Source organism: Globicephala melas, chromosome 13 (genome assembly GCF_963455315.2).
Source record: "Globicephala melas chromosome 13, mGloMel1.2, whole genome shotgun sequence".
In the NCBI taxonomy this organism is placed as follows: domain Eukaryota; kingdom Metazoa; phylum Chordata; class Mammalia; order Artiodactyla; family Delphinidae; genus Globicephala; species Globicephala melas.
In genome coordinates, this window is record NC_083326.1 from 2,520,867 (window position 1) to 2,547,013 (window position 26,147).

General features: G+C 46.5%; 1 protein-coding gene across 2 annotated transcripts in view; it reads left to right on the forward strand.

The window, feature by feature from the left end:
- The window catches only part of SLC14A2 (solute carrier family 14 member 2), a 54,732-nt gene that overhangs the window by 15,474 nt on the left and 13,111 nt on the right, over nt 1-26,147 (forward strand). Inside the window, exons 5-13 of one of the 2 annotated variants that reach the window (XM_060310223.1) lie at nt 1,840-2,032; nt 5,922-6,069; nt 7,349-7,483; nt 9,017-9,066; nt 9,562-9,736; nt 21,046-21,057; nt 21,877-21,892; nt 22,478-22,483; nt 24,932-25,023. In XM_060310223.1, coding sequence (XP_060166206.1) covers nt 1,840-2,032; nt 5,922-6,069; nt 7,349-7,483; nt 9,017-9,066; nt 9,562-9,736; nt 21,046-21,057; nt 21,877-21,892; nt 22,478-22,483; nt 24,932-25,023 — 827 coding nt within the window. Of the gene's footprint in view, nt 1-1,839; nt 2,033-5,921; nt 6,070-7,348; nt 7,484-9,016; nt 9,067-9,561; nt 9,737-21,045; nt 21,058-21,876; nt 21,893-22,477; nt 22,484-24,900; nt 25,024-26,147 lie in introns of both variants that reach the window. The other variant, XM_030868276.2, reaches the window with a different exon arrangement.

Here is a 26,147-nt window from a genome sequence, read left to right on the forward strand (position 1 = left end):
ATAATTTGCCTGAGCACCTGGGTTGATGGAGGAGACGGAAAGAAAAACCAGTTGATGGTGAGGGACAGGACACACGTCAAGAGTTCTGTCTGGACATATTAAACTTCAGCATTCTGAGTAGAGATGCTGAGAAAGAAATTGGATGTGCAAATCTGGAACTTAGTGATTTGGTCAAGATTAGGAAGGCAGAAGCATATGGAAGATATTTCATCCTTGAAACTAAAGGTTATCACCCAGGAGGAGAGGATTCCAAAAGAGAAGATCCAAGACAGAGCTGTAGGATCTTCCAAGATTTAGATGCCTGGCAGAAGAGTGGAAGAACAACTGAAGGGGACTTGAGAAGGATAAGCTAGAGAAGCAACTAAGTGCAGTGTCGTGGTAGCCCTGACAGAAAGTGTTTCGATCCAGGCAGAGGATCCAACTGTCAAATGAAAGGGGCAGAGAATGACCACGGCAAGAGAGATGTCATCGGTGAACTGGACAAAAGCCATTTCTGTGGTGTGGGGAGAACATCCACCTGACTGGAGTGGGTTTAGGAAAGAATGGGAGTAGAAAAATTGGGGACAACAAAGATAGACAAGTTTTGAAGAGTATTGTTGTGCAGGGGGCAGAGAAAAGGGGCAATATTTGGAGCAGAAATAAGAAAGGGGGAGGATTTTTAAGGTAGAACGTACTAGAACACATTATGTATTTATGAGAGTGACCTGGAGAAAAAGGAGAGGTTGAAGCTGCAGGAGAGAAAGGAGAGAATTGCCAAGAATGAAGTCTTTGAGAGACTGGATCCCAAAGTACAAGGAAAAGAATTGGCCTGATAAGGGAGCAAGGACACTTCCATTATACGAAAAAGGCAGAGAGGAAGAGTATGTGAGAACAAAGCAGTCGGAGTATGAATCTTATGGTCGGGAAAATGAAACATTTCTCATCTTGTCATTTCTGTTTTCTTAGTGGCGTAAAGCAAGGTGGTTAGCTGAAACTAAAGGGAAGCAGAAAGTGAAGAATTGAGAAAGGAGAAAATGCAAAATTGTTGTCTCAGCAAGTTGGAGAGTTAATTTGCTAGGGACGTATAGTAGGGATTTCAGGCAGTCTTAAATGCCCAATTGAGATTCATCGTACTTAATTAAAAGTGAGCCAATCAACTGCATCACATGAGTTCAAGTTTTGTCCTGCAGCTCACTGCTTGTGGGAGATGTAGAGTGTCGGGTGCCAGGTGGATGGCCCTTTCAGAGGAAACTGAGGCTAAGGAAGGTTAATTTCCTAAAGCAGCTCACTCAGCCTGTAAGTGTAGGAGTTAGGATTTGCACCTCGCTCCATCTTTCTCCAGAATCCACTCTCTCCCCAAGGAAGACACCAGGAAGACAGAGGACACAGTCAACTGAAGGTTTCATTTTCACATGATGGCTCCTAGCATAATTCCAAGTACTTCAGCTGAATTGCTATATTCGTAGCAGCCTCCTCTTAGAAGGTTATCTAAAGCATACAGTCTAAATGTTATCACAGCCCACGATACGTTGTGATGTACATTGTAATGATCCAAAGGCAATACATGACATTTTGTAAGGATAAGATTTTGTTTAGTTTTCTTGGTTTAAGAAACAAGGAAATATATAAATTATTTTATAACATTTTCTATTGAAAACAAGTTATAAGACTTTTAAGTTTTGTTTCCCAAAGATGTAGACTTATATTGAACACCTTATTTCCAGTCCCAGGTAAGTGGACCACTCGAGTCTCAAGGGAGCCAGGAATGGCTGTGCCAAGGAGAGGGGATACAGAGCTGACTAGACAGTATAGACTGAAGGATGAGCACAGCGATTAATCCTTTGTCCCTTCCATCTCCAGCCCTGTCTTTTCTAGTGCCTTGAGTTCCATCTTCAGCAAGTGGGACCTCCCGGTCTTCACACTGCCCTTCAACATCGCAGTGACCCTGTACTTGGCGGCCACGGGCCACTACAACCTCTTCTTCCCCACGACGCTGGTGGAGCCCGTGTCTTCAGTGCCGAACATCACCTGGTCAGAGATTGAGATGTCTTTGGTAAGTCACCAGTGGCAGGTGTGTGGGGCCTTGTTTCCACTGCAGACCGTCTCACTCACCACTTTGTGGATTACTCAGGCTCTCATCTTCTCTAGATGCACCTCCAGCAGATGATGGGTCTTAGCAGAGAGGAGGACAGGAATCGGTCACTGCCACCTCCATATGTTCTTTCAATAAACCCCTACTGAGGACCTTATCAGACACTGGGAGTACATGGAGAACAAAACATCATCCCTGCCTTCATGACGCCTACACTCTGCACAGGGAAACAGATAATAAACAAGTTTACAGATAAAGGTTAAGTTGACAAGACAGAACGGTGGGATTAAGGGGAAAATATTAAATAAAACAGATAGTTGGGTGAAGGGTCAGGACACTAAAATAATGTTTAAAATTAAGATTTTAAAGATATTATCAATAGAAGATGGGGTTAAATTTTTGTTTATTTTCCATATCAGCGGTTCTCAAGCAGGAGTGATTTTTGCCCTCCTGGGGAAGGCAAATGTCTGCAGAAATGTTATAATTATCAAGACTGGGGAGAAAGGGTGCCACTGGCATCCAGCGGGTAGAGGCGAGGGATGCTGCTAGATATCCCACAATGCACAGGTCAGCCCCTGTCCCACAGCAAAGAATTAACCAGCCCAAAATTTCAGCAATTCCAAAGTTGAGAAACCCTGCTTTATATTCTATCACACATGTACATATTCATTTATTCTACTGATCTCTAGACATCAGAGATCAAGGGATATAATAAAAACCTAACATAAGATTAGATATATAGAATCGTAAAATTTTGCCTTTGTTAATGAATATAGAGATAGCTAACAGCTTACACTAAAGCAAGTTTATTACGTATCAGACACTGTTCCAAGCCCTTAGCTTACTAACTCATTTAACCCTCATCATAACCCAATGCTGTAAGTTCTATCATCATCCCCTTTCACAGACGGGAAAACCAAGGCACAGAGAGGGTTAGATCCCTGAGGTCAAACTGTAGCTAGTGCCTCAAATATTGTTCACAAAATCTGATTTCTGAGCCCTCCCCCCGCAGCCAAGTCCTTTGTCTAGATGTGCTTAAACCTCTGGGTGGCCCTGGTGCCGGGCAGACACCAGGTGGGGTGGACAGCACAGGCCCTGCAGCGTCAGCCAAACTCCGAGCCTGAACCTGTCAGAAAAGGAAAGGCTCCCCTGCCCCTCATGGCAAACACTGCTGCCAGCAATGCCAAACCTTTTTCAAGCTTTTGTCTTTTTAAAAGGTTTACCTGAGGCTGAGGTTAGAATGGGATCAGAGGCAGGATTAGGGCCTAAATTCAAGACAATGGAAAAGACAGGAAAAGACAGAGCCCTGCATTTAAGCAAAAGCCCACCCTCTCAAATGGAAAACTGCTGGGGTCAGAGCAGGGACAAAACTAATTTTGAATCATCAATGATCAGCCATCTGGCGACTGGACACACACGGCCTCAGGGGCACAACCCGCTATCCCTGAGCCCTAGGTGTGAGTCTGAGTGACAGCCACAGGGACATGTGGCACTGCCAGAGAGAAAGGGCCACCAAGCCCCCCACCCACCCTGCACGGTGAGGCTGTACTGTCCTGTGCTGAGGGAACCAGAGTGGAGACAGCCACACAGAAGAGGTACCTCTTGTTCATCTTCAAAACAAACAAAGTGGTAGGAGGCAAATCCAGATACCCTGAGGCCCAAGCACACCCTCTGAATTCCCCACCACCACCACTCTGACCACTGGCTCCTTTTCTTCTGCACATCCAAATCTGAGTTTTGAAGAATCAATGCCATTTCCCTCTTTCTCTTCAAAACAATGAGGGGAGTGACTTCTGTTTTGTTTAACCAGCTTGTTGTTGTTACACAAGGATTATCCGGAGTACATAGGAGGCCGGTCCTTAGTAAATTTCCACCGCACACCTGACTGCACTGCGCACCAGGGTATTGGCTGTGGCCCGGAGCACAGCTTGGAGGGACCAGGGCCACCATTCGCCAGGCTGAAATTTGGAAACCGGCAGAGCTTCATTCTAAACGCAGGCTTCACTCCAAAGCAGCTCGTCCCCTCATTCTTCTCATTCTTGCCTGCTTGGGCTTTAAACCTGGGTCCCCAGTTGGGAAGGTGGGAGTCGGATTCCCCGCAGCATCCTGCATTCCTCAGATGTAGGGAAGTCATGGAATATTTACTGAGTAGATTTCCAACCTGTTCCCACTCTGAAGCTGAGCTCCCTGGACTGGTACAAGGGTTTTCAGGGTTTCTTTAAATAAGATGGGGCCCCCACCCTGTGATTCCTTGCAGAAGTCTATAGACTCTGGCCCAAACAGTGCTTGGTGATTAAAAGGCCACCCATTCGGAGACAAGAATGGACATAGTTTAAAAGCTCTCTGGGAGTCCTCAAATTCTCTAAAGAAATCATACTTACTCCAGAATTAAGTCAAGTTGTTAAAAAGAACAAAATTTCACCAAAGGGAGAAATGCAATGCACTCCCAACATCTACAGTAGATTGTCTGTAGCTAATCCATTGGTCCCCAAGCTCTGTTGTACATTAGAGTCACCAGAGGCCCCAGCCCTGCCTCCTGACCCCCCACACCAGTTAAAACAGAATGTCTGGGGAGGGGCCAGACATCAACATTTTTTTAAAAGACCTTTAGGTGATTCCAATGTACACAAAGTTTGGAAACCACTGAGCTAACCAACACATATTTATTAAGCACCTATTATGGGCCCAGGTAAAGGAGGCCTGTCCTCAAACAGGTCATGTGAGCTGGTAATGGAGAAAGGAGTTGGCAGAACCTTAAAGCTGGAAGATAGTCGGCTAGGACAGCCTCCCCATCTTACGGAGGAGGCCACCAGAGCCCAGATTAGGAGGCGACATGCCAGCGGTTACACAATGACCTCCTGCAGAGCCCCCTAAAAGCTAGAGCTCTCGGGCTTCCCTGGTGGCGCAGTGGTTGAGAGTCTGCTCGTGAGCCATGGCTGCTGAGCCTGCGCATCTGGAGCCTGTGCTCCGTAATGGGAGAGGCCACAACAGTAAGAGGCCCGCGTACCGCAAAAAAAAAAAAAAAAAGCTAGAGCTCTCGACTCCCAAGCCAGTCCTCTCCCTGCCCTGTCAATCTCCCTCCTTTCCTTTTTGCCCTCAAAGAACTTTTTGCCAAGGTGTGGGTGGTTCAGCTAGGGCAAAAAAAGGCTATCTGACATCACTGCCAAATCAATCACCTCCAATTCCAGCGCCACCCAATGACTCTCAGGCCCAGGGATTTGGGGCTCCATGCTGTTCTCCAGATGTTCCTCACGCTACCTTTCTGCAATGTGAAGTGCTCCTCCAGAGCAGGCGAAGTGGCTTCCCCTCCTTCCCAGGGTCCCACCATCCCCCAGGTAGCACTGAATGTGAGGCAGCCACCAGTAGACTAGGGGTCAAGCTCAGAGGCTCTAGCCTGGGCTTGGCCACAATGAGCTGGCTGACCTTTGGTCAAATCATTCATCAAAATGGCCTAGAATATTTCCAAAATTCCTGGAATATTTCTAGAATTTCAGAAGGTCTAGGGGAAATCCCCTAGTGCCTGAAATCCCCAGTGGCAGTCCAGGGAGGTATCCTCTGGTCCCCTCAAAGCAAAAGCCATGTGTCCCTCAGAAGCACTTCTGTCTGGCCTCTGTGTTGGGGGACCTGCCCGGCTTTGCATGAGGCATGCTCAGATGCCTGCCAGGTGGTGGAGTGAGGAGTTATTTGTTCCAGTTTGTGCCCTCCCACGTTCTCCCACACACTGGAGGGCACAGCCATCCTTCCGTTCCACCCCATTACCCACCCAGGAATGGCTCACTCTTGGCCCTAGGGCCTGGTCCTTGCATTATCAGCCCACGCTCCAGTGACCTGGATTCTATTGACTTTGCAGCTGCTACAATCCATCCCCATTGGGGTCGGACAGGTGTATGGCTGTGACAATCCCTGGACAGGTGGCGTGTTCCTGGTGGCCCTGTTCATCTGCTCGCCACTCATCTGCTTGCATGCAGCCATTGGCTCAATCGTGGGGATGCTAGCAGGTAGGACAGGGCCCCCTCTCTGCAGGGATCATTTTCCTGGGGTCATTTTTCCCCAGCACACAGCAAATTGTCTAGACTTATCTTCACTGGAGTTTTTAAACACTGTCAGGGCTTGAGAATTATTTTTCCATTTCTCGAGTCCGCAAAGGGAGCAGATTGCAGTAGCAAGATGTGTGGAGAGATGCAAAGGGACTGAGACGTGTTGGCCTGTAAGCTGAGCCCCTGGGAGCTGAGAGGTGGGAGGAGGGTAACCCAGTGAGGGTGGGGGCCAGTAGCAGACCAAGCAGAGGTATAAATGACCCAGCCCTTCGAAATTTTGCCTAAGCTAAAAGGAAAACTTTTCTCAGAAATTGAATTGCCATTTGACAAATGTCATTTAATTTCTATATATGTGTATATATACACACTTATATATGTAACTGCAGACAGTAGAGTCAGAAATAGACTTCGGGCGCTTTAAGAATAGGAGCCTGTTGATTTATCGCAATATTTTTCAAAAACTTCTTGGAAGCACAACTTTAAAAATAAATTGTTTTATTTGGAAAGAATTTCAAACTTATCAAAAATTATGAAAATAGGGCTTCCCTGGTGGCGCAGTGGTTGAGAGTCCGCCTGCCGATGCAGGGGACACGGGTTCGTGCCCCGGTCCGGGAGGATCCCACATGCCGCGGAGCGGCTGGGCCCGTGAGCCATGGCTACTGAGCCTGCGTGTCCGGAGCCTGTGCTCCAGGACAGGAGAGGAGAGGCCACAACAGTGAGAGGCTCGTGTACCACAAAAAAAAAAAAAAATTACGAAAATAAAAATAGTCCAAGAGGCACCCACAAATTCTTTACCCAGATCACCTGCTGTTCACATCCTACCCCTTTTGCTTCCCATTTCTCCAACTGTATATATAGATATAGCTATATCTGTATATACATAATGTTTTTCAACCAGTTGAAGCAGAACTTTTTCAATTGAAATCTTTCTTGCTAAAAATGCAGCTGCTCTGGCCAAAGGAGTGGGAAGGGCCTAGAGTCCACCTGTTTGGCTTACCCTCACCATAGAAGTAGTCATACCTCTGAGTGAAATCTTTGAAAAACAGTGGAAACCACTGCTCTCCTCCCATTTTTGGTTTCCTAAGACCAGACGCTATTTGCAGAGGCTCCTCTGATGAGTAGGGGTAGCAGGTGTGGGGGGAACGACGGAAGAGAGGCCACCTGAGACCTGGCACCAGCATGGGGTGATCTTTGTGCTGCGACCCTGAATCAGCCAGAAATGCAACACCTTGTCCCACAGCCCTGACGGTGGCCACGCCCTTCAAGACTATCTACCTGGGCCTCTGGAGCTACAACTGCGTCCTCTCCTGCATCGCCATCGGTGGCATGTTCTATGCCCTTACCTGGCAGACCCACCTGCTGGCCCTCATCTGCGGTGCGTATCTGGGAAAGCTGGCAACCAAGCCACTCTGCTGTTCCTTGCCCTCCCCACTCCCCTGGTTATGTGACATCCATTGTGGCCACTAATCAGTACTGAGCAGTAGTGATGGAAGGACTGTGGCTGGGGTCCTATCACTAGAGGGTTTAATGGTAGGGTCCCTAACAGCTGGGGGATTTGAGGCTCCTCCACTGTCAGATGGAGTCATCACCACTATTACTGCTACTATATGTACACAGTGTTATAAATTTCACAAGGAAATCCCACACACGTTTCCTCATGTGCTAGTGGCAGTGTTCCTGCCCTGAATAACTCTTCATTCAACCACTATTTTTAAGGCACCACTAAGTTCTAGGCCCTTGGCTAGGCATGGAGAATACAGAGGTGACCACATCCTCATGAAGCCATGGTCTAGCAGAGAAGAAATAATTGCACAATTAATCAGGCTAAGATATCTAAAAAGATGGTTGGAAAGATCCAGTGAGATGATGTATGTACCTGGCAGCACTGAGGTCCCAGAAAATGAGAACATAGCACTAAGGAAGCTTGATTTCCATAGAGTAAACAGAGAAGAGAAGAGAAATGGGCCACGATCATTACACCTGCACCCCAGCACCATGCTCTTAAAGGGCAGAGTATCATCTAGAAGAGCTTTTCCTGTTTTTTCCCCACTTACGTGTGGGGACTGTAAATGACTTCCATGTCTCTCGTATCCTCCTCAGCATCCGGCACAAGGCTGGGCTTGGAGACGGTGGGCTCTGTAAATATTTACCAAGTCAAAAGTGCCAGGTATTTTGAGGTTCAGACTGTAACTGTCTTTGTCCTTCAGAGGAGTGGCAGATTCCTGTGGCTGGAACCATCTGGGAAGGCTTCAAGAGGAGGCTGGGGTTTATCTCAACACTTTCAGGGTGGGATTTGGATAGGCAAAGATGGGGGAAAAGGTGTTCTGGACAGAGAAACAGAGCAAAGATACAGCGGTAGAAGGAGCTTGTCCAGAGGCACCAGGGGTGTGGATGAGCTCCCCTAACTGTCCAACTACTCTCATCCTATGGGTGAACCCACATGCCTGGCTCAGGGACCCAATAAGGCCCAGCCGTGGTGGGACTTGATTAAGGTCCAACAGCATCACAGCAGCTCAGAATCTTGGACAGGAGGGACTTTATCCAGAGCTCACATAGTCTGACCACTCACCCCCAGACAGATCAGCCTGTGCCAGACCATCACCAAGGTCAGTGTGGACTAGTGAAAGATGCTTATTGACCCCTGACTCTATTCAAGGCCACCATGGAAGTGGGGAGGGGATAAAGGGGTATGTAAGCTTTAATCTCTACCCTCAGAGAACACACAGCCTGATGGGAGATGGGTCACATCTACCTGCAAAGATAACTAATAATGTCAGGCAAACATACCAGATGTCAGGGTATGGTGCAAACACCAAAGCTGCTGGAGCCAGAGCGGAGCCCTGCTCTTGGGGAGGGCTGGGGGAGGACCCTGGAAAGCTGTCTCCCGATGGTCCTTGTTTTTCCACAGCCCTGTTCTGTGCATACATGGGAGCAGCCCTCTCCAACATAATGTCAGTGGTAAGTTTGGGGTCTCCTGACACTACCCTAAAGTGCCCCTCCCCAGCCAGGGCTTCAGGACATTTGGAGTCTTGTGATTGTTTTCTGGTAGCTAGCACTCCATACAACACCCTTGTCAAGGTTTATCCAGGGTCTGTGCAGAGAAGGACTGGCAATAGCATACATGTGCCTCTGTGTGTGTGTGTGTGTGTGTGTGTGTGTGTGTGTGTGTGTGTGTGAAAGAGAGTATTGTTACTAGCAGTGGAGAACATGGATGGACAGATGGAGGTACTCATGTTTGGCCGGATATGGGAGATCATCCCTGGGGGATTTTCAGCTCCATCATTAAAAGATTCTGATTGTGCCCAAAGGTACCAACACCTCAAATTCAAACCAACTACTCTGACATGATAAATCCAGAAACCAATGCCCCATCCTCAACCCCTACCACATCCTTCTCCCCCAAGGTCCCCGGAACCCAGGAACATTTTCAGATCCCAGTGTTTTTGATTTCAGGTTGGTGTGCCACCAGGCACCTGGCCCTTCTGCCTCTCGGCACTCACCTTCCTGCTCCTGACAACCAACAACCCGGCCATCTACAAGCTCCCGCTCAGCAAAGTCACCTACCCAGAGGCCAACCGCATCTACTACCTGACAGTGAAAAGCAGTGAAGAAGAGAAGTCCCTCAGTGGTGATTAACCAAGTTACAGGCAGAAATGCTCTTTGCCTGGACTTGGGTCTGCTCCCTGTAATCTCAACTCTGGGTCAATCAGCTGCAGCACTCACTTTCTTTGCTTCTCTTTGTACCCGTGTGGAACCAAACACACCTGTAACTCCCTTTCCCTGGTGCTGATTTTCTCTTCCTGCCCAGATCACCTTAACTAATCATTGTGCATTGTTAGAGGAAGTTGGTGAGGAGCTTGCTGGCACTAGTAGTAAGGGATGTGTTTTCAATGTCATTGGCTTAAGTCTTTTGGAAAGGTGATTAAGAGATGATCTTCTTGGCATGTTTAACTAAATAATAGATGCTGTGATACTGAACTTGCTGAGTGGTTCCTGAGTGGGTGAAAATTCGGGGGATGCAGGCACCACGGTGCACGGAGCTAATGGCTGATGGGCACATACAGCTTTCCATTAAAGAGAGGAATTTCACACAGGTAGTTTTAAAGTAAAAACAGGGACAGCTAGGGCACTGGAAGTGTCTAAATAGGGAGTCTTGAATGTTCAGGGGTCAAAGTAAAGGACGAGAGGGTATTCCGTAGCAGGAAGGAATCAGTAAGTTAGAATCCTATATGACTCATGATGAAGGATAAGCATTTCTCAGTGTAGGTCAAGCCAGCAACTTTGAGCAGGGAATTCAGTTGAGGAAAGTACCTGAGCTCAGTATGTGAGAGGCTGGGGAAATTTATTTCATTTTCCTGTCTGCTTGTGGGTGTTGGAAGCTTTATGAGATTTATGATACTTTAAACAAAGGGTTAGGCTTGAGTAGAAGAAAAAAACTTATCCATGAATTTCATAATTTGCCTTCCCAATTATAGGCATTAGCTTACATTCAATCTTTATTTATATATAGATCAGGGGTTATCAACTTTTTCCCAGAAAGTGTCAAATAGTAAATATTTTTGGCTCTGGGGGCTATACAGTCTCTTACAAACACTCAACTCTGTCATTGTAGAGCGAAGCAGTCTTAGACAATATGCAAATGAATGATGGTAGCTGTGTTCCAATAAGACTTTATTAAGCAAGCAGCTAGATTTGGCCCACAAGCCATAGTGGGCTAGTCCCTGATGTAGATGATCAATATAACGATGCTTAGGAGCTGGAGATCCACATAACAGTTATAGGAGCTGGTGGGAAGTGGGCAGACCCAAAGGACACCACCATGTTCTTTACACCAGATAAACCACAAGGCATTTACATGCTGGGTGATAGTGTGAAGATCCTTAGGAAATGGAGGGCACTCAAGAAACAGTGATCAGTGTGACCGGAAGCAGGAAAATCTGCCCTGAGGCTCTTTCAGAGACTGACAGGCCCAGTGATGAGCACCAAGATGTGCAGTTTTACACGGGGACTTCCTTCCACACACATGTCTGGGAACCACCCCAAGGCTCACCCTCTCCGGCCCCTCGCTCTCTTTCCCCTCTGCCAGCAGGTGCACCACCACGAGAGGAAGAAGAAAACTCAGGCCCTTCAGTGCAGGGGTTTCTAGGCAGGAAGAGGAGGGGGGCTCTGGAATCTCAGGGTTATAAGGGAGCATGCAGGCCAGGTTGTCCCACCATCCTGTGATGAGTGATCCCCTCCATATGGAGGATGAAGCCTTCTGGGGCTCAATCACCCAAAACGGAGGGAGACACCCCACCCCCACCCCGGCTATTCTAACAAGAGATAGAACCAGAAACCCTATTCATTCATTATGGGCAAATTGTCGTAGGAAATCCCCTCTTCTCTCTGTTAAGCCCTTGAGAATCTCCATCCAAAGCACTGGATCTGATGGGAACAGTCCTTCAACCATGCTTTCTATTGGATTTTCAGGAGAGGAAAACTATTTGGATATGAAAAATGCTTTCAGCTCAACTGGACAAGATTATCTCTCCCCCTCCCTTCTCTCCCCACACCACTTCATAGTTTGTCATTTACAAGGTACCACTTTGGTCACTGGTATCTGGGTTGTTTTTCCCTCCCAAGTTCCCCCTTTAACCCCTACAGGAATTAAAAGTTAACTGTAATACAAGCTGCCAAACTCATTTGGAAAAAAATGGATAAAAGCTAAGTTATTCAGAGAAAGGAAAAAGTATGTCCAGCAAGTCTGGAAAAGCCACAGGACCCCAGAAACTCTATAACGCACTGTGATCAAGATGGCCAGGTTGTATACGTACAAATAAAAAAACACATTATCTGCTAGTGTGATGTAAGAAAGAACCGCCGGGGCCAAGTATTATTAATCACTGAATTCTCTGGCCAAGAGAAGTTGTACAGGAGTGATAAAATGTTTTAAAAAAAAAAACTTTGGGGGCTAAGAGGCCGAAAATTGATGGTAATTTTTCAAATTTGGTCAAACAATCTCCTTCCAGAGGCAGAACAATTCTCATTAAGCCAGGCTGGTGGGCAGAAGCGGCATCTCTCTCTCTCAAGTATGGATGAGGGTGGGTAGAAGTGAAAATCCCCACCCCTCTAAGAAAACTCTGCCCAGTGCAGGGCACTCTTCCCACAGGCCATAGACAGATGCCCAGATGTCCTCTGAAGTAGCCCAAATAGCCTTTCAGGACCTGAGAGCTAGCTCCCTGGAGTGATCTTGTCCCACCTTCACCAGAGCTTCGCCAACTACTGTCCCCTTGAATGAGTATGTCACGAGCCCTAACCTTACAGATTCTCACCACCAACATGGGGTTGCTTGGGAGCAGGCCCCCAGGAGGGAAGGAGAAGGGCTTCAGGGAGCATATCATAGCTGTTTTCCTACTATCACCCCAAACTACCAGCAGCAGCCCTTGGGTATACAAATGATAGTTGAACATAAGTATTTATGGATGAACAGAAATAAGCAGTCATTAAAGAGAGTAGGAATGTATGTGTGGGGTTGGGGATAAGGGGGCTTTAGAGGAGGCACTGTCTTAAACTATCTTTCCCCAACATACCCCTTTCTCCCTCTCTCCACTGTCTCTTCCCTCTGACCTGGCCATCTCACCCTCCCATTTTCATCTTCTCTCCTACAACACTGATGAGTTCTACTATCACTGTGAAATAGTTTTGTTCTATTTTTAGAACAAAAAATTCTAGTTTTTGTTCTATTTTTGAGCTGTATTTTTAAATAATCTTAAATCATCTCTCCTGTCTCTTCTATGATAATTGACATAATAATTTTTTTTACTTCTTCTTGGTCAAACTTGGGTGTTTGCTAGGGAATAATCCATTTTCTTTAATTGTAAAATTTTGTTGCCATACTATTACTCATAATATTCTCATGATAATTTCTATCTCTCCTGTTATCTGTTGCTTTGTCTCCTTTTTCATTTCTAATCTTATGTAATTTTGCTCTCTTTTGCTTAATCAGGCTTGTGAGGGCTTCATCCATTTTATTGGTTTGTTTCAAAGAAACAGTTTAGAATTTATTTGTCCTTTTCTACTCATTTTGGTTTTTTTTTCTATGTGTTTTTCCCATTTTTTCGTGGTTTATTTAAATGGTTTTCTTCCTAATGTTTTAAAATTCATATAAAGTTCCTTTATTTTAGATCTTTCTCTTTTAACAACAAAGACACTTTAAGGCTATTAATTTCCCTCTGAGTACAGCTTTAGCTGTGTACTGTAGGTTTTGGAATAAAGTATTCTATTTTCATCAGTTTTAAACAGTTCATAACTTTACTTTTTATTTCTCTTTGATGCAAGGATTATTTAAGAATGTGTTTTTTAATTTCTAGCACTTTAAACTTTTTGATATTTTTTAACTTCTTATATCTAGTTTTATTGGATTATGAGCAAAGAATATGGTCTGTTCAATCTCTATTTTAAAATGTTATGCATTTTTCTGTGTGGCCAAGTATTTGATTGATTTTGGACATACAAAATGCAGATTTTTGATTTGAAGGAAATACATATTAAATTCATTTATTAATTGCATCATTCAACTCTTCTATGCACTTATTTATTTTTTGTCTATGAATCTTAATTCTGAAGTGTTTATTAAAATTCAACTATAATTGTATAGTTTTATTAAACTCTCTTTATATTTCTGAAATATTTGTCTCATATATTTAGCAGCTACATTGTTTGGTGCCTATGGACTATGACTGTCATTGTTTCTTCTTAAATTTTATCTTTTACTATTACAAAGTATCCATTTTTATACTCATTAGTGCCTTTAACCAAATTCCAGCTCAGCTGACATTTATGTTGCCATACTTTCTTTCTGGTATTTTCTTTTTTCTGGTGTATTCTTATCCCTTTATTTTAAACTTTATCATTTCCTTTTAACTTTATCATTTCCTTTTAACTGTTTTTCTGACTTCATTCACTCATTCATCCAGAAGATATTGTATGGGGAACTATTAATATGTTACTCAGGCCCCCCTGACAACAAACCAGGAAAGAATCAGACCAGTTCCTGCCTTCAAGGAATTCACTTTATGGGGATTTGCCTGAGCAGGTGATTAGTCTCACCTGAAGTAAAGGTGAGGATGTCACCACAGACTACCTGTGCCACATAAGGTCACAGCACCAGTTTCATGATTTTGAGTGAATTATCTTGTCGAGTTAGTCTTCTGTTTAGGAAAAGTATCAAGCATGATATTAAGGGTTTCAGGAAAATTTCTATGCCTCTTCTCCTCTTGTCCTCTATCTTGCCATTATCTGCTGCCCAAACATTCCCAGCCATCCCTTCAGTTCAAGTCTTTGAACCTGTTAAAATGTAAACAGTCCTGGGAAGGTAACACAGTAAGCATGATCAATCACTTGCATCTTAGTTTGAAGGAGTCATTTCTGAGAATAGGTTGGATGAAAAAGGAGGGGAGAGTACAAAGGAAAAAATGGGTAGCACATTCTGAGAGCATCTTTGGCAAGGGAGGGCATGCTGACATGGGGCTGGGCTGGGTGAATGAGGTCTGGAGGCCCCTTTGTTTCATCAGGAATGATGATGAAACTGTCATATTCGGCTTGGAGAAGAAACGTCTGGGGCCATGACTGTCCGTAGTATGAGGTAACACATGTGGAAGAAGAAGTCAGTTTACTCAACAATACTTCAGAGCATGGAATACGGACCACTACATGGGAGTGCTAAGCAAGCAGATATTGAGTCAGTGGAGAGGAGTGCTTTTTCACAGTGGAAGTTGCCTGAAAAATGGTTGTCCTCTGAGACCCTGAGCTCAGGAACAGGGCTGGGGGCCTGTTGGAGATGCTTGCTTTGGGTGGATGTAGACCAGCTGACAACTGCAGCCTCTCTTCCAGCTCCAAGTTTCAGTGATTCTATAGCCCTGAGTTCCTACAGAAGAATAAGGGGGAGGTATCATTAAGGTGGCAAAAAGGTAAGAACATGGAGATAAATATATCAAAAGTATACCATTGCTGCCATTATAGTTTTTCCTAGAGCTTGACTAGTTAGCCATTTGGTCAGTCTACCAAAATGCTCAACATGGCTGCTTGTGTGAATGCAAACTGAGGGGCCAGCATCACTCAACTGTGCCTTGTCCTTGACTTTCTCCTCTTCATCACTCTCCCCTCTCCAGGGATTCTTCTTCTGGTCAACCCTCTAAGATCTGCCCATCAAAAAACTTAATCTTCCTGGCCTACTTCTGTGGCTACATCAAACCTGTGTGCCCCAGTTTGTTTGTGCTTCCTGTATGAGTCTGAGCTTTGTCTCCTCAGGTCATAAATGCTGTGAGGGCCTGGGGACAACTATTACCTAAAACCAGCTAGGAGCTGGCAGGTTCAGTGTGGGTATGATTTCCACCCAATAAACCACAGTCTCACCTGACAACTTTAAAAGGTATTCACTTTTTAATGTGAGATTTTTCAACTTGCCTGGGCTTCCCTGCCTCTTGCCATTCAGAGAAGATAGAAGAATCCATAGAGAACACTTCTGTCCCTAATGGAACTAGAATTCCAAGGTCCCAAGGAGGGAGGCAGGGGGCATTGCTAAATAAGTCCTTATTCTCTGTGAACTGATAACTAGGAGTTGCCAGCCCCTCCTACAGCTACACAGGCTGCTGGAACAGAATGAAGTAAAGGAAGTAACTCTCCGGGGAACTTCTAGCTTGGCTTTCATTTATTCCACAGGACCTCTAGGCTTTTCCCCTGGAGGAATCTGACCTCCCCAAGTTTGGCTCCTGGAGGTCAATGCAGGCTCCTCCCCCTACGAAGTTGGAAAGGCAGAGTTGAAGCCATGAGCATTATGAAGAAGACTTTGTTCTGAAGTAAATTCTGATGACCAAGCCCTCCAGGAGATAATCTGTATGCATAGATTATCTTGGGGATGCCGCAGAATCTGAGCTGTGGCCTCTGGTAAGACCCTCAGGGGACAAGGGTCCACCTCAGTCTTCTGCTTTCCAGGAGCACTCGACTGCCCCTCCCTAATCTAGTGTGCGTGACAGATACTCACCACACTTCTGAGTACACAGCTCCATTTGGCTCATGGAACGTGTGAGAATTTCCTGGATGGCTCCTCCCTCCCAGGTGATCATTTCTTGTCTTTTCAAACTGTTTACATGTTGTACGTGGGTAGCATCTCCCTGTCACTTTTAGATGCTTAAGGGCTGGAGTGAACACACCACAGGAAGTTCAGGAGCCTTCAAGGAGAGGCTAGAGTAAAAGGTCAAGAGATGGGCCTCCAGAGCTGAGCCAAGAGACCAACCAGCTGGGGGGACAAGGAACGTGTCCTCAGCAGACAGCCATGGGCCTTGAACTTGCAACACCAAAAGAAGGCCCCATGTGCAGGAAGCTGACCTCTTGTCAGTTCCCCACCCCTCCCTGGAATGTGGGTCCCTCCGGGGCTCCTCCCTCACTCTTTTGTTTGCTTTCCTTCTTCATGAGGCCCTCCGTAATCAGGACCCCTCCTCTGCAGTTCCAAAACACCTGGCCTGGTGAGAAGGGGGCCTTTGACGTCAGTGGGGAGTTTGTCTACTCAGGTGTAGCTAATATCCTCAGTGTGAGGTTCTGTTTCTGAACTTGGGTAGCCACCTCACACCCTGTCACTGAGGGGGGTTGGGGGTATACATGTGCAGGGGTGGGGGTGGGTATACAGTTGATGCTTGACCCATCATACTCACAAAGCCAAACAAAACATGTTTGGATTGGGCCTCATCCCCAGACTCCAGCCCACCAGAGCCCCGCCCCCCCAAAGTCCTCATGGGACTTGGGAGGGCCGCTTCCCTAATATATAGAGCTCAGAGTCCTTTCTGGATGCGGGGGTTAGGTCATGCCCTTCTTGCTCTGAGACAGACCCCAGGACCCAGTCAGCAGAAGTCAGAAGGAGGAAAGGTCTAAAAATTTCCACAAAACCAGAAAGACAGCATCTAGTATTAGGCTGTGCAGAAATAACCATCAAGACGCTGATGGCAATACTGTTCCCCAGCCTGTGCCCTGCCTGTGGTGGGGGGAGTTAAGGGAGTTCATTGAGGTGGGAAGGCAAATTGGCACCCTGAGGAGACAACACTTAGGTAATTGCTTTAAAGGCAAATACTGGAGCAAGAATTCTAAGGAGAGGAGTAACTGGGAGGTGATGCTTGAGGGAGGACAGGGAAGCTATTATCAGGCAGTCCAGGCTCTGGCCCTTTAAAGGAAACCTGCCTGATCAAACCAGTTTGGAGGAACCATGGTAGCCAAACCAGTCTTCCCCGGGGTGTTTAGGAAGGTCGGAGAGTGAGCAAGCTGCAGGAAGAACGTTGTCTTTCCTCTCCCTCTTCCTCCATGGTACCCTTCCTCAAGTGGAAGGCGTGCACAAGGCATAGGGTTAGGAAACACAAAGGGAATTTACAGAAAGCCAGTAAGAGGATGAGCTGCGGGCTCTGGGAACCGAAGGGGTTCGGCTTTAGGGAGAAGTCCAGCACCTGAGTTGAGGACCAGAGACGCCGCCCAATTGGAAAGGAGCTTCTTCCCAAATCCTGGTGGTCTAGATTCCTCCAGCCCTGTGCAGAAAATCAAAAAGAGCTCAGGTAAGAGGTCCTGGGGGAGAGAAATGAATCAGATAGAGCCCTAGCCAACAGGACCATCTATCTGACTTTTCAAAGGAAGAGAAAAAAGGTAGGCCAATCTTTTTCCATTCCTTTCTTCTGCTGAGCTGCAGGAGGGCAATCCTGGGGTGGGGGACCTTATTAAGAACTCCAGAGAGAGTTCAGATCCTGGAAGCTTGAAGCTGGAAGGGCTCTTAAATAGTTATAGTTCAAACCCTTTACTTTTAGATGAGGAAACCATGGCTTGTCCAGGAACCTGCCCAGGTGATAAATGAGCCTGGACAAATGCCCAGGTGTTCTAACTCACAACCCTGAGCTCTTCTCGCTTATCTAGTGATGGATCCAAGTTAACCCATCAGCCCTCAAATCCCCTTACCACCTTCCTGCCCACTGGATGAGCCTTCATATTATTTATCATCCTTTCCACAACTCTGTAACCCACAGCTCTGACATCAGTATGGTTCCCAGGGCAGCCCCTTGTTGAGCTGACTGTGGGATGCTAATGAGGTAGATTTGAAAACCTTCTTCCCAGGAGTCCTTCCTTACCTGCTGCTTCCAGGGTGGAGGCACCTGGTCCAGGCTCCTTAGCCTTTCTCCTCAGGTCCTGTACACCTTCCACAGACAAGCCAATAGAAGTAGAGCATCTCAGGAACCACAAATATCTTAACATCCCAGCTTAACAGCCCATCTCCTCAATGGCCCTCTCTTACATGGCCATCTTAGATTACTTTAGACATGTTGTGTGTAGCTACAGAGAGTGGATGTAGAAACATCCAGAAGGAAACAGATAGCCATGCCATGAGGAACAACATTCCAGGACATTGAAGTTATCTGATCAGAGAATGGGATCTCCTCAAAAACTGGCCCCAAAGGATATGAGCCTTGGTGAACTTGCTGAAGTTAGGCCATCCTGTGAGTCTCGGAAAGCCCATGGCCAGGCCTCTGCCTACTGTCACATACCCCTTCTCTCAGACTTGTATAGCATCCACACCCTCATTTAAGATTAGAGGGGAAAAATAAGTTTACTCTCAAGTGTCAACTGTGACTAACTGCTATTGGTTGTCTGGAGCTTTGTGTTAAGAAGGATTCTGAGGCTGTATTGAAACTTATTGGGAAAGAGTGCTATGATCAGTTAGCTATGTTTGCCATTGGTAATGCAAAGAAAGGGTGGCAGGGAAGAGGATGTGGGGAAAGGGTGTATGGAAACATTGCCACAAGAGAAGAAGCTGGTATACAATGGCCCAGAATTTCCTTGGGCTTTCATTGGATGGCACAAATGCAATGGTACACAGGTGGGTTCTTTTTATTTGTTTTTGGTGACTTTTGTTACTCCTTTTAGGGTATGATATACTTCATAATTTTTTTTTAAATAAAAAAGTCACAAGTCCATTGGTATCATTTGCGAAGGCTCCAGCTATCTGTAAAACACCTACACTACATGGGAAAAGAATCAAAACCAGGACGTCAAAATCTAGCTCCATGAATAATTAGCTGTATAGCCTCAAGGAAGCTACTTCTCTTTGGGCCTCAGTTTTTTTCTGCTAATGCCTAGACCTAAAGTTCACTTGGTTATAAAGGATTGATAATTTCAGGTAGTTTCATTTGATTGGAAAATTTTCATGTGCATTGTAACTATAAAAGTCCACCATGGCCCTAACTCCAAAAGATGGATCTAGGGTACCTTCTGCAAATAATGGAATGATCCATGTGGCCAAATAAGCCAAGGATGGCTTCACGGAGGAAGTAGAACATAAAGCAGACACTGAAGGGTGCATAGAAACTAGGCAAGAAGAGGCACAGAGGGCCAGAGATAAGGCCAGAATGCCAAGGCAGGGTGTGTGTTGGGCAGAGAAGGCTGAGCAGGTTGATGAAGTCAGCTGTATTGTGGAATACCTGGAAAGCATGGCAGAGGAGTTTGAGCATTATTGTACTCTTGGCAAAAGGGAGCCATGTAGATTGTTGAGTAACAGAGTCATGTAATGATATGGTCTAACAGTTGAAGCACAGAATGGATTGAAAGGAGGGAAACTGACAATGTACACAGGTAATGCTGAGGTGTGAGCTCGGTGTAAATAGGGGAAGGAGAGTGAAAACTCACTCTAAAGGAAGGTCAGTCAGGTGTTACCCCAGTGACAGAATGGGCACTCTGACCTTTGCACTCTCTTCAGCCTCATTCATGAGGTTGTAAATGAGGACCAACTCATATATGCTAATTAATATCTTCACGGCATGAGACAGAGACACCAAAGTCCCCCCAATACTCCAAGCCTTCATTTCCTCCTCTATGAGAGGGCGGGTACTCGGTGGGGGGGGGGGACTGTATGAGAGGGCTGGACTGGATAATCTCTAAAGCCTTTTCCAATTCTAACGTTCGATGCCTCTGATAGTTTATAGAATGATCTTTGAAAATGTCAGCTAAACACAACTTCACAGAAAAAGATAGCACCTCATTTACCACCCACAGGTATCTATATCACACACACACATACACACACACAGAGTAGCCTTGAAAATTACACATCACAGTGCAAAGCTCAACTTCCACATGGGGAAACATATGCCTAAATTGCGGCCAAAGTGTTATCCTGTAGAACTGGGTGTAGGAAGAAATCAAGTTATGTACTATTGTCACTTCAAAAAATCCTGCTGGCATAGTAGCTAGGAAATTACCTCCTGGTGTGTGGTTGTGTCTGCCACAGTAAGTTGGAGGAATAAGAGACCCAGTGATCTGGGGAGGGATGACAAAAGGGTCTTGATAGTAGGTTCCAGATCCTCTATATGTTGGGCGTTGCTAGTGATAGATGGACAGTATTGGTCCACCTCCAGGAGACAGGAAAACCTGTTCAAAACCTGAGAAAGACAGCTTGTAGAAGGAGTATAGGTAAAGGCTTGAGTAAAGGTTGATTTTAGTAAAATAGACTAGATCATTTTTCTTCTGAAAGGATGTCATATATGGTTTGGGTTTGTTTTTTTCCCTTCAAAGAAATCGCAGTAAGCTTCAAACTTGTATTTGACAAGTGGGCTCTTCTGTAAAATGTTTTTTACCCAGGGTATTTGAATGGATTGCATTTTCTGTATGTTAGCAGTCAGTAGAGGTGTGGGTACTATGGGATACTACTCTCCAGGAAAAAAAAAAAAAAAAAGTGCTTCTGAACAAATCATTATGGCTCATGACTATTCTTTTCTTCTCTGAGTCAATGGGAGGAAAGCATCACTGGACTCTTGCCTGTTAAAACACAGGATGGTGGCAATCCTCAAGGGCAGGGACCATGCCCCTGAAATGGTCCTGAACAGCCCCAGTGTGAAGCTACACACATTGGGACACTTGAAAGGCTTGTTAGAGAAGGAGGGGGCAGCAGTTCCTACACCAGGTGGGAAAGCCGAGGAGTTACTCAGCTGCTAAGGTTTACCTGCAGGTTCTCAAGGACAGAGCTTCTCAGCACGTATGTAGCTAAGCCACGAGAGCAAAGCCCTTGGTCTTCGAAGCAGACAGAGGTGGGCTGGTGAAGCCAGAGTCCTCAGGCCCAGGCCGTAAACATCATCATCTGTTTTCTGCACCATGCCACACTATTATTTTTATGTGTGCCATGATGCTGGGGGGCAGGGGGAAGGGGAAGCTGGAAAGAACTCCCCAGGGTGAGTTATTGTCAAAAAAAAATTTGTTCTTGGGCTTCAGAACACCCAGCTGCCCTCTTCCAAGAAGCTTTGGGGTTTTCAACCACCTGGTGTAATCTCTTGTTAACCAAAGCAAATCCCATCAAGCAAGATCTCTGTCTTCAGTGGCCTGTTTTATTCTCTCTCATTAACTGGGTTCTTCTATCCACCCATGAAGGATTTCTGGGTTTCTGGTTGGTTGGTCATAGATGGCCAATCACTTTATCACATCTATAAACTTCCCTTCTTTTCTCCAGGTACTGCTGGAGATAATCAACTCTTGCCCTGAAACTTCTAAATCCCTACACAACTCAGCTATTACCATCGTTAACCTATGAAAGACTCACTTTTATTTCAATATTTATCAAGCATTTAACATTTACAACGAGATATATTATTTTTTTAATAGTTCATACCCCGAAATAGCCAACGGTTGTTCATTTTACTATTCAGAAATTAAAATGTGTAGGATAATTATCCCTCATTAATGTATTCAACAAATACTTCTGAGTGCCTACAATAGGCCAGGCTCATGGTGGGTGCTGGAAGTGCCAATATAAACCTCTGTAACCCAGGCTGTCAAGGATCCCACCGTCCTGTGAAGGTGACAGACAGGAACACGAGGTAGGAGTGGGTGATGATAGGTATAAAATGCCAGGCCTGCCCTGACTTAAGGACCCACCCTGCCCAGAGCACAGGCTGTTCCAGAGACATGGCCTCCCTGAGGAGATACTGACATGAGCTCTGCAAAATTATTTTCCCCAACATTTTGCAAGCATTAATTTCATCTTCATAACAATATGAGAACGAAATAGCAGGTACCCTCCGAAATATCTGTCATCATTCTATAGGTTGGGTTTGCAAGGTCAGCTCTACGGGGTCTGTATATCTCCTTCTGAGCGCCGTGCTTGCAATGAGGGAAACTGTCGATGAAATTACTTGACTTGCAAAATGCCGTGCAGAATGAGCGATGCTGGTTCCCGGCCAGTGTTATCGTTGTTTTCTTTTTTCCCCACCACACCAATGGAACATTTATTTCTAGAGCATTTGATAGATGTGTTCATGATATTTTTGAAATTGCCTTTATCCATTATGAAAGCCCTGAGAATCTGTCCCAAAGGTAGTGGTAAGTTGCTATCATCTTAGCTTTAAGTATTTTCACAGCCTCAGGAAATGTGTTACCTTCCTCTCCAATCTTCCTTGTGGCATCCGTCCCACCTGTCATCCTCACCGCTTAGCCGGCACATCTGGAGGGGCCATCGCCCTCCCTGGGTGGTTGGTCTACAGCTCAGCACTCCCGTCCTGCCCACGGGAGGTCCAGGAGCAACACGATGTCAGACCACATTTGGGGCTACCTCCGCAATCACCCCAAATAAGAAAAAAAAATGTGTTCAAGGAAAAGAAAGATACTCTTCATTTTTGTTTCTGTGGCTGGGACATCGATTCTGGGAACACGTAGTACTGTGGACCCTGACCCACTTTCCTGGGCTCTGAGCAAGCAGCACAATCTAAGTGCTGAAAGCGAAGGGCCAGGGCAGGAAACGGGAGCCAGGTCTTCTGCGGCCATCCGTAGAGCAGCGAACTGGGAGTCTGGAGACCTGGGTGCAGCTCCTGGCTGTGCCATAATTAATAAGCTATGTGACTTGGGTGGGGCGAGGTGATTTCTCTGGATATGGGAGGTAGACTGTGATCTTGAAGATCCATGCAAGTCTGAACCTATGATGCTAAGGTCAAAATATGGCTCTGCGCAGGGCGTGGCTAGGGTGGCTGACCATTGGCACGTGAGAAATGAGAAGCATTGAGCCAGCAGAGGTGCCCTTCCAGCCTGGGAGGTGTACACTGTGGACTGGCTATGGGAGAATGCCCTGCTTTGCCAGATGATGCAATAATACCCCCTCGGTCCTCACTCCCCTGCCCAGAACCTATCTGCAGAGGTGCCCTACGGAAGGCTGACCTTCCACGTGTGTCTTAAGCGCAGGGTCAAGGGGGCTTCTCCAGCCTCTGGAGTTATGGCTCCATGGTGACCCACGGGCAGGGTGATGAGTGAAAAAGGAGCTTTTTTCCCATTCCGAGCCTAGAGGGAAGGGACACAGTCACATGTGTGACCTTTCAGTCTGAGAGTATAGACAGAATACCTTCTTTGCTCACACATGTCCCACATACTCCGGTTGTTGGTCCTGCTATATTCTCAGCTTTGCTAAAGTTGTTTCTACATGAGTAGTGTGAACTAGACCAGTTTTTTCAAACTTTAATGTGCACACAAGTCAGTTGGAGATCTCATTTAAAAAGAAAAAACAAAAAACTTATTCCAATTCAGTGGGTCTGAGATGGGACCTGAGAGTCTGCATTTCTAACAAGCTCCCTTGGATGTCCATGAAGCTGGTCCACAAACCAAACGCTGAGCAACAAAGCTGCAAAGAGGACTGAGGGCTGAGAGCCACATGGCTCACTGTTTGTAGGATGCTTCAGAAATCATCTGAGCCTCAATTTTCCATCTTTTGGTGATAACAATGCCCAAGTGAGTTAACTTACAGAAGTGTGCAAATGTAGTAACAGTGTGAAAGCTCTCCAGGCAGCCACTTGATCATCTAACTCTAGACTTCACTGGAACCACAAGTAGAAAGTGTCAGAAGTGTCTGTCTCGGGGACCACCACGTACTCCAATTAGTCAGTGTGGGCCGGGTGTAGTAGGGTTTGGGGCACGCATCATGACAAGCCGTCAGGTGACCTGACACTGTCAATTCTCAGACCCAGTTTGAGAAACTCTGTGCCACGTGGTAAGCTACTCTGTTCTCCACAAGGATAGAAATGTTTCTTGTAGCTGATTGCAGCTTCTTAGCTCCCCACAGAGCAAAGCAATGTGCACAGAAATCACCTGGGGAACCTTGTTGAACTGTAGATTCTGATTCCATCAGCCTGGGTGGAAACTGAGATTCTGTATTTCTAACAAGCTCCCAGAGGAGGCTGCCGGTCCAGGGACTACACTTTGAGCAGCAAAACCCTAGATGAGAGGTTCTCAGCCCAAACTGCACCTTAGGGCCACCTCCTAAAACATCTTGGGCATTAAAAACTCCAATTTTTAAAATGGGTCTGGGGTAGGGGTCAGGCATTTTTTTAAGCACCCAGGTGATTCTGATGTGCAGCGAGCACTGAGGACCCACACACACAAACTCCCTACTGCAGGCGGAGGCCAGGCCACCGGCTGAAGGATGGGAACGGGCAGTCAGCTCGGGCCCACCATCCACGCCAGTCCGAGACCAAGTGAAGGAGGTCTTAGAGCAGTGTATTACTGGGGAAACAAGGCAGGCTGGCCTGTCCATATCTTGACACTGATAGGTGTCTGGGATGCAGTTTCTGTGAGGAAAGGAAGTTTCATCGGGAGGAATGGAAAAGAGGGATTTTTCCGCAGATACTGGTGCACTCACTGCTGCAGCTCACGCCACGCTGCTCCTCTGGCTCTGCACATGATTTCCCTGCACTCTCTGCTTGCCTCTCGGGGGGTGGTCCAGGGTGGGACACTGACCTGTCTTGTTTTGCCCCCGGCCAGGCAGCGCTGGGGGGCCGCCGCCCACGACGAGCCCAAAGGCAGATGAGGGCTCGGAGGCTGTGCACCCCAAGCCCAGGAACGTGTTCCACATCGAATGGTCATCCATTCGCAGAAGGAGCAAAGGTGTGCGCTTCCCACTACCCCCCACCCCTGACCCCGCTCCCGGGTCCTTGATCTGCTCACCTCTAAAATGGGGACCATGGCAACACCTCCATCACAAGGTAGTGGGGAGAGCCACAAGGGTGAGGTTCAGTCTCATCACCCTCGACCTCTGACCACAGCCACGGGTTCCAGGGTCTAGACGCCCTGGGGCAGGGAGACTGGAGCCACGACAAGCAGCTGACTCTGTCAGTCTAGGCCAGGAGGTTGCAAACTTCACTGCACATTGGAACCACCTGCATCTCATTCCCGGAAATGCTAATCCAATTCACCTGGGAAGAAGCCTGGGTGGCAGAAGGAGCTTTAAAAGCTCTCCATGAGGGAGTTCCCTGGTGGCCTAATGGTTAGGATTTGGCCCGTTCACTGCAGAGGCCTGGGTTTGATCCCTGGTCAGGGAACCATCCCATATGCCGTGCAGCACAGCCAAAATACAAAAAATAAAATAAAAATAAATAAAACTTTGCACTTTTAAAATGACCCCAAAAAAAGCTCTCCATGAGATTCTAATGTGCTGCCAAGTCACAACCACTGATCCTGATGCTACTGTTCCTGATGCTGATGCTGGTCCTGATGCTAGACAGTGGTGATGTCTAGAAAAGGGAACAGATGGAGAGCCCTGGAGGGGAGGGGCTCCCAAGGTCAAGAGGAGGGTCTAGAGGGCAGCCAAAGCGGGGAAGCCAGAAACTTCAATTTGGACGCTGAGGACATGTTGTGTCAAACAGGGAAGAGCTGGCAGTGGGGGAGGGGTGTGGGGTCAAGTGGGGGTCTCCCCAGTCAGATGCACGGTGGAGCAGCGTCATGAAGACCCAGGGCAGAGGGGCAATCTAACTTTGCCCTCCAGAGAAGGGAGGCGACTTGCCCAGGGTCACACAGCTGGTGAGGGCATGGCAGGGATAAAACTGATTCCTGGGTTAGCGTCCTTTTACAGTATCACATGAAGCATGTGACTTTCTTGCCCCAGTTTGTCTGAGCCTCCTTGTTTTATAGCCAAAGTAGCCAGCCAGAGAAATGGCCTGGGGTGGTCTGGGAAAACCTCATACACTGGGGAGAGGGCACCAAATTAAATCAAGGACCTCTTTAGCCCAGGA